Here is a 9,063-nt window from a genome sequence, read left to right as displayed (position 1 = left end):
TGAAAGTTAATGTTGCGATATCGTTTTCATGAACATACGTGTCTCGCGGTGACTTCATTGCACACGTGCAAAACTGTACATCGTAGATTTTTAACAAGGCGCATCCGTACGGATGCTGAGATGAAATTAGATATGTTAAACAAACGATGTGACAATAGTGAGATATAGAAGGATGAATTTGAGGGTACGCTCAGTAGTCGTGGACCGAAAGTCGCGAGTACAGCACATGACGCGATATGAGCGACGAGTACATAAAATTGTGCAAACCGGTGCTCAATTCTAAATTCAGGATCGTGAAAATCAGCGAACCGCGCATGAGAAATTGTAGCAGATTGAACTTGTGGAACGTCGACATAGCGCGATATTTGATCCGTCGCGAATTGGGGATCGCCGATCTTCGATCGAACCGGGAGTTTCTCAACAGCGAATTTGATTGGAAAAGAAACTTCGGATATTTTCCAAAGTTTATATTTTAGCGCGTGAGTGGAACAGAGTGTATATAAAATGGATTTCGAAGAATTGCAGTTTGAAGGGGAAGAAAGAATGGAAGTTGAAGCAAACGATGAAGAAATGGAAGTGCTTGATGATGATGCTATATTGTCAGACGATTCATGTTATGATAGTGAAATGGCTGATGAGGATATTCCGGATGAAATTTTCAGAGTGTTGAATCAAGCTGAAATTAATGCGTTAAATCCTCTGACAAAGATGTGCTGCACATACTGTTATTTCACTCCAGGACAGGTGAAGTTTTGTGCGTCATGCATTGTGAGAATCAGTGGATTATTCTCAATGCTGTACGTTTATCGTAAACATGACACCAGGCCTTATATACTAATGGACGGTCTCTTCTGTTCGTCATGTGGAGACCCATTATATTTAATTTTACCATGTAATCTGTGTCCTATGTGTGTTTTTGTGTAAATTTTAACTGCTTTGAAATAGTATTTTTTTAACTATTTTAAGTGTATATATTATTGTCTAAAATTAAGAGACTATGGCCTATACTGCTAAGAGACTCTACTGCTAACAATAACTGTAACATATATAGACAATACAAAATGTATTCATCAATATTGTGTCACACAGTGCGGGATGTGACTGACTCACGAGCCGGGGGTTTCTGATTCAAATCAAGCGGTGGTAAGCAAATTTTCTATTTGTAGTTTTCGCATAATTTCTGAACGAGACCGCGAACGGGGGAGAGGGATCGCGCGCGACCGTGAAGACGCGCGCGAACGGGGGACGGGGGCGCGAGAGAACATCTACGAGGGGGAGATAACGCGAGCGGGAGCGTGCCGTGTGACGTCACGCGGACCGACGCGGCCGTTGCACGCGGACTCCGCGGCGCGCGGCGAAAACGCGGTCGCCCCTTCCCGCGGCGCGGCGAAAAGGTGAACGAGGGTCCCCTCACCCCGCGGACCCCTCTCCCGCGGCGCCCGAAAACGCGAACGCGGGTCCCCTCACCCCGCGGACCCCTCTCCCGCGGCGCCCGAAAACGCGGTTCCCCCTCCCCCGCCCGCGGCGCGCCAAACAACGCGGTTCCCCCTCCCCCTCCACGCGGCGCCCGAAAACGCGGTACCCCCCTCCCCCGCCCGCGGCGCGGCAGACAACGCGGTTCCCCCCCTCCCCCTCCTCGCGGCGCCCGAAAACGCGGTACCCCCCCCCCCGCGGTATACCCCCCCCCCGCGGTATACCCCCCCCCGCGGTATACCCCCCCCCCCGCGGTATACCCCCCCCCCCGCGGTATACCCCCCCCCCGCGGTATACCCCCCCCCCGCGGTATACCCCCCCCCGCGGTATACCCCCCCCGCCCGCGGTATACCCCCCCGCCCCTCACCCCCCCTCATTGCCCCTTGGTTAGAACCGGCCTAGCTTACCTACTTTAGAGCTTACTACGTACACGAGTAGATCGTCGTGGATCGGACGCCCTAATGCCTGCAAGGCATGTATGTGTTTCGACGCGCCGTCGGCAATTTGCCTTAATTCGCAAGCATTTTCCTTATTCACAGACGGCAGCTCCGTAATGGCTTTAATATGCGTGTGCACAATGACACGCTTGTTATCGTAACGCTCTCTCAAAAGATTCCACGCGATTTCGTAGTTGCGGTCTGACATCTCGAGGGTATTAATCACGTCGCTCGCCTCGCCGGAAACGGCCGCTCGCAAATATTGTAATCTCTGAACGTTATTTAATGACGCGTTCGAATGTATGATCGAATTAAATACGTCGAAGAAGGGGAACCACTCGTCGTACTTGCCGGAGAATTTCGGAAGGTCGAGCTTGGGCAGACGTACGTAGGTTGCAGCTTCCGGTGCTTCAGAAGCCGTGGAAATTGCCGGCGACGGCGCCGCAGCATGGCGCGGCGCGGTACGATGTGAGCTTAGGAGTTCCCGCATTTTACCGGTGAGATTAAAGAATGCCTCCTCGAATGCAGCCCGATCGTTAATTTCACCATCGTCTATGAATTCTAGTTGTGATTGTACCGAATTGTACTCTGACCAGCTATTCTCTAACCTTGCCCGACGCTCCTCAAGCTGAGCTGTTACCGACGGAGTGACGGCATCAATATTATCGACGTACGTTTTGATCCGCGTACAGGATCCCTTGATAATGGCGCGCTGCTTCCGTAACGCGGCCGGATCCAGTTCGGTAGCCATCTTGAAATTATGGCGCAAAAGATTTCTCGAGAACGATTTGAAACGCAACTGAATCGAACCGACGCGAACGCTGGGTTGCCACTCCTACCTGATGACGCAAACGAGCGCTAATCCTCTCGGCGAGGCTCTGGCGTGGTCCTCTGGTACCCTGGCGGACCCTCTCGATGCGTTGTGGTATGGTGGGACGTGGCGAACGGACGACGTTCGTCTGCGGAGAATCTGGTTCCGTCTGGTAGAACGGGCGGGAATGTGCGGCGTCAGGCTGCGTTGGCGCCTCTCGTACCGTTGCGTGCCCGTGCGTTGTGTCCTCGACGGACGTGGTCTTGCCTGTCCTGAAAAGGACACGAGCTGTGACTGGTAGCTCGCTGGCGGGCCTCTTTGGCGGGCCCCCGGTTGGCGGGCTTCGTGCCCGCGATGCTTCGACGGCGTGTTCGCGGTCTGGCGACAGGCTCGTCGTTTTTCTAGGCTGGGATCGTCGTGTCCACGCACCGAGGTCGGGATATAGCTTGCGACCGGGTGCTTCCTGACCACCTCAAAATGGCGGATGTCTTGGATATCCGGCTCGAAGGACCAATGTTTTGAATAGGCCTCGTGGCCTCCACGCAGTTGATCGAGCGGCTGCTTTCTCAGGATCGGGCGTGGTCGAGAAGGAAAGGGATTCACTTCTCTGCGTTGAATATTTATTATAAATTCACTCGGGTGGTACAATAAAGCGTGGTCTATCGCTTGACTTGACAGCACGTGCGATTCGTACGACAATCACGATGATTCTCTGCCGATCGGTAGTGGCGGTGGAGGGGGCAAGCCGCGCGAGCACGGCCGTAACTAGGCGGAATAATACGAGAGCGCCCGCGGATAGCAGGCGCGAATGGCGCGGGTAAATGTAGATCGGTAAAACAGGAGCGGACTCGGTCACATATCATACAAATCTTCCACTTGCTAATTGCTACTATAATGTAAAATGCCTAATATATTCATTTAAATCCTGGAACAGAATAATTTCTGGGATACCCGATATAAATTGTTAACTTTGTGAATATCTTACCCTGGCATAACGCCAAAGAAATCTGTAAGAGAGAGGTATTCCCAGGTCAAAATTGAATATTTTTAAAATACTTATTTCCATTTTGATCAGCTCCCTTTGCGTGTAAGCGCCGTCACATATATAAAAATCTTCCACCATTGGTGGTATTCTTTCCTAAAGTTAAAGTTAAGAATAAGTTTTTGTTATTGGGTTTACTGCTCGACATGAGCACAATCAGGCAAAAATTTGTGTAGCAGAGATATTATAAAACTTACGTCAAACTTGCTCGCTATGAAAAGACTTGCAGCGCCGAGCAATTGTAGAGTCTCTTTCCCGACTGTCATCTTTGTTAGGTATAGATCGACCAGTTTTACAGCCAGATATAAGGTCTCGTGATTCAACTCAAACGACTCCTGCACCTCGACCATCCAATCGACCAGTAGCGCTCTCATCCATTGCGAGAGGCATACTTGCCGATCCATGTAATTGCCGATGGGGAATAGGCGTTCTCGTTCTTTCAGATACTCGAAGATGTCCATCGCATAGTGTGACACCTGGTACGGATCTAGCCAATTCTCGACATCAAAGTCCCATTGGACACCTTCGGGTAATTGTCTTATCTTACAGGTATGGCGATCAACAAACTGGCGGCCGAAACCTTATCCTCACTCGCAGAAGACGATGGTTCACTTTGTTCATCTTTCTCCGTTTGTTTTTCCACTGATTTCTCCCTTTTCTCATTTGTTTTTTCATCAACCTGTATATATTTAGTCTATTAGTACTGCATACACGGAATAAAGTAAAACAAAATGTAATATCTTCTAAAGCACCGATGTACAACGAATTATCCTCTGATCTCTCCAAATCTGAACTCATTCTATTATTTACAACTTTGTTGGCAGTCTCCGTTTTATCATCTTTTTTTATAATAGGCTTAACACGAGGCACTAGTTTTGCTTTTGCCGGTACAATTTTTGATACAGCAACGTCTGCAGGTTTCTGTGGCAAAGCAACGTTACTTTCAATTGATTTGGTTTGAGTAATCATCTTTTTCGATGTATGGTTCTGCCCTGCCAGCGATGTGAAATAATGAACATTAATGTAAATATTACAATGCTGTTTGGGATAAATTAAAAAAATAGTGGTTTGATTTTCATGAGGAAAGAGTGGACGTCGACATAAAAATCGAGCTGAAAATTGCATTTAAATCTTACCACTGAATCAAAATATACATTTAAATTTTGATATAATAATTGTGTAGAGTACACATACATTGGTGATGTTTGCAAAAGCGCATCTTTTATGTGTTTTTTCTTTAAACGGCAAAACTTCCGCTTTTCGCTTGGCACGAGTTTCTCTACCAACATTGGGTTGTCGTAATACATTGCTCTGTAAAGAATTTTGACTTCTGGTCGTTATTCCTTTCCTCAAAGTTGCAGTGCTGTTTTGTCGATTTTGTCCGAATAATACCTTCGGTGGTGCCATTTTTCAGATATGACGAAACTTTAGTTCCTTATCTAATTGCTATAATTCACAAACATACATATAATTAGTTTATATATATTATACATAGTTTAATTTATATAGTGCATAATATAATACGGAATGTTTTAGAAATAAATTGTCAAATTTGAGGAGCATATTCTGCCAACAGTAAAAATGGAAAAGTTACAAATTTTAAGTAACATCAAAGGAAAGGGAGACGTAAAAAGAAGGAAGATAAGAGAGATAAGTGATTTCGAAGTACAACAGATAGTATAAGTGAATAAAAGAGAGAAGGAGGACATGTAAAATGTATGTATATATGAAATGAAAAGAGAGCATTTTTATCTTTTTCTAACTCTTAAAACTGGAAAAGAATAAAAAATAAGTTGAACCGATATAATAATAACTTACGATAATTCCTTCGCATAAACGGGATTGATCTCCTCGGCATCAGCTCCCTGCCGTCAATATATAATATATATATATATATATATATATATATATATATCAGCTGTGCAACATATTATGTACGCGCGGCAGAAACACATCCTGTGAACAGGCTCCTTAATCTCCTCGGTATCAGCTCTCTGCTGTCAATATATATAATATATACCTCTACAAAGTAAAAATGTATATTGTATAATCAGAATACTAGCAACGTGCACAACTTCATTTGAGGTTATAATTGAGTACAACATTCATCGCACGATACTTTTATAATTGCAAATCGGAAACGTACCTCGAGTCCAGCTCTTCTGCGATCAACGAAGTCGGGATCGAACGTGTCAGTCGTCACTTTCTGCCAAGCGTAGAGAACCTTTTCCGGCAGCGGTGGTAACACGATGTAGGGATACGAAATCTCCAGATAAGCACGAAGCAATTCAAATTCAGTATATCGCCGGCACGATTACGGTGTTACTGTCGTTTCGCGTACGCGCGTATGCGCGCGTTGTCGCACCTTACCTCGTGCAAACGTTATTAACGCGCGGCAGAAACGCCTCGTGTGAACAGGCTCCTTGATCTCAGTATCAGCTCCCTGCCGTCAATATATAATATATAGGTTAACCTGTATGTAAACACTCACGTAAACGTAGTATAAACAGTAAAATAAGTAACAGTAATATATAGAATCGAATAAGGTAATTATAGGAGATAATTACATAATAATTTATTAAAACAATTACCTTGAATTAATCGTCGCGTCGCGTAAAGAGTCACGGTCGGTCTCGCTCCGCGCGTACTACCGTGTCTCTCGAGATAGGTTAACTGATGAACTGACTGACAGCGCGCTAAACGCACTATCTGCAATCGCGCAGTACACACACGTATACATATGTGCATATCGAAACTGGCGATACTAGCACCGCCCCTGGTGTCGAAAAAGTGAAAGTGACGCGACTCCAGCCAATGAAATAATGGCATGGCATGAGAGACGGTCGACGTAGAAGTAGAAGAAGTAGTATCTTAAAAATAAATTTTCACATTTGGACTTTGCGTCGCAATATCTCCGCTCGTAGGGCACGTAGCGGAATATTATAAGAGAGACCCCCCCCCCTAATTTGACCCCAAGCTATCGATCAAGCCTACTTAGAACTTGATCCGTTCACTCGTTATCGAGATCTCAACATCTCGAGTACTCGCAACTCGTCGCGTCGCGTAAAAGAGTCACGGTCGGTCTCGCTCCGCGTGTACTTGGCGCGAGACACTACCGTGTCTCTTGATCAATGACATATATTAGATTTGTTTTAATGGTTAAATTGCATGCAACCATATTATGAGAAAAAACTTATTATTCAAAGAACTATTATATGAATTAAACATATACACTATGAAACATGTATTATGTACGTAGATGTTATATTATATCGAGAATATACGGAATGTTTATGAAGTAAGTGAGATATCTATTTCTTTGACTATATAACCATGGACTGCCAGTTACCTATCCTCACAATGCTTCGATGTGTAAAAGACATAAAACGCGCCCCCATCGTCTAGGTGGCAGAAAATCGAAACATTAAGTGAGATCCCGATGGTAAAAGATGAGAAAAGAGAGAGACAGAATAAGTCATTCATCGCTGTTTTATCAACTTTTAGCAGATTGCCAGAATATGTATTTAAAAAATTAATACAAATAAAGACTAAATTAGTTTTATATATGTATATATACCCACATAGCACATAATATTGCAGAAATATTGCAGTAATATTGCAATATAGTGGAAATATTACGTATTACAATGAAATATTTCAGAAATATTACTGATATATTACACGTTTTTAAATAATATTAAAATATTACAGTAATATTGCTGCAATATATTGTTGAAATATAATAAAAATATTATTTAAAAAATATTATTTTATTAAAATTTTATTAAAATATTATTAAAGTTAATATATATATATACATATACATGTTATTCTTGGTAAGATACAATAGTATGTAATATTGGCAAAATAATAAATTTATCTTTGGTCGGAATTTTATAAGCTTTTGCTTTTATATTTTGACACAACCATGATTCTATACATCTATTTTGTTTGGCTATGACTATTCCAAAATGTTGTGATTCGCATGGTGTAGTGAACAAATTTGTATCAGGTATCAGTTTTTTTCCTATAATATACAGATTATTATTTTGACTTTTAGCAATATTGTGGACGCAGATAATAGTATTGTCCTTCAATAAAACGCAGTTATTTTTGTTATCGTCACAATTTAAATATAATGAATCTATATGCAATATTTTATATTGTTCTTCATAATCTCGTTCATGATCCAATGGACCATGTTTGTGGTCTTTCTGTAGAAATTTTTTATTATGTATTTCGGAACGGCTAATACAAAAATTTAATTCATTTAATCTTTTAGCAATTTGTTGAAGTGGTTTATCTCCTTTTCGGACCAGTTTCTTTAAACCACAAATATAACTTTCAAATTGGAATGCGCTAAAACCATCTAGAGCACCAAATTGTTTTACATCAGATGTTAAATGTAGCAAATTGTGGACATTATGAGAAAAATGGAAATTATTAAAATGGTTTAATTCCTAGCAATATTATACAAATATTACGCAAATATTATAGTAATATTACTGATATATTGCAGTAATATTACGTAATATTACTAAAATGAATATCAGTAATATTACTGATATTTATTTGCGCGGACATTTTAATATTACTGAGATATTGCAGTAATATTACTGCAATATTTCTGCTATATTTCATTGTAATATTGCAATGGAAAAATAATATTGCTGCAATATTACTGAAATATTATGTGCTATGTGGGTACATATACAATATGTATATAATACTTACGCAGGTAGTCCTGTTAATATATTCCTCCATATATTCCCATATTATAAAATTAGAAGTTATTTAATTAATATTGTTGGCATAGAGTTTGATTTCAACCGATATAAAAATCCAGTTTTCTCGATGCAGTTTTTTGTAAAATGTAGGCTACATATGTAACTATATTTCGATAACTTTGCCATATGTTCTTGAGTATGACCGGAATTAACAAGTGCTTCTTCCCACTTCTTTTGAAGATTCGGGTCCTTTGGAAATCTATTCAGTAATACCAATCAAATTAATTCATTAATATATTTATATTTTGTCATAACATTTAAATTTAAAGAAACATTTTATATGTCTAATAAAGTAATTTTAACACTTAATACTTACAAAATACTCTTTAAAAATGTGACACATTTTAGATTAGACTACGATAAACTAATAACTTACCCAAAAAATGTTAAGAAAATCCTGCTGTCTTTTTTTACTTTTTTATATTTGGTTGATTTGCAACCGTCAATAAAACAATAAACAACCATTGTTATACGATAGAATACGAAACCCGATAACGCAAGTCTAGGACCGGT

At 41.4% G+C, this 9,063-nt stretch overlaps 1 protein-coding gene, 1 long non-coding RNA gene and 1 pseudogene across 2 annotated transcripts; all 3 read right to left on the bottom strand.

Moving 5' to 3' along the window:
- Positions 1-1,880: 1,880 nt before the first annotated feature.
- Positions 1,881-2,661, bottom strand: LOC139787311 (uncharacterized; the record flags this gene model as incomplete). Its single annotated transcript, XM_071726374.1, has 1 exon — positions 1,881-2,661. A coding segment is annotated over exon 1 (781 nt), but the record flags the coding sequence as incomplete, so codon positions are not given.
- Positions 2,662-3,065: 404 nt separating this feature from the next.
- On the bottom strand, positions 3,066-5,739 carry LOC139787309 (G2/mitotic-specific cyclin-B3-like; annotated as a pseudogene).
- Positions 5,740-5,766: 27 nt separating this feature from the next.
- LOC139787310 (uncharacterized) lies at positions 5,767-6,728 on the bottom strand. Its single transcript, XR_011722600.1, has 3 exons — positions 6,355-6,728; positions 6,134-6,206; positions 5,767-6,029 (listed from the first exon to the last, which is right to left on the bottom strand). It is a non-coding gene; the product is annotated as an uncharacterized lncRNA (long non-coding RNA).
- Between the last annotated feature and the right edge of the window lie 2,335 nt (positions 6,729-9,063).

The sequence above is a fragment of the Temnothorax nylanderi genome, unplaced genomic scaffold, assembly GCF_030848795.1.
Source record: "Temnothorax nylanderi isolate EJ_2023f unplaced genomic scaffold, tnyl_v1.0 TNYL_tig1417_pilon, whole genome shotgun sequence".
NCBI classification, from domain to species: domain Eukaryota; kingdom Metazoa; phylum Arthropoda; class Insecta; order Hymenoptera; family Formicidae; genus Temnothorax; species Temnothorax nylanderi.
The sequence above is the reverse complement of the archived record's forward strand: the minus strand, read 5'-3'. Positions and strand labels throughout refer to the sequence as shown.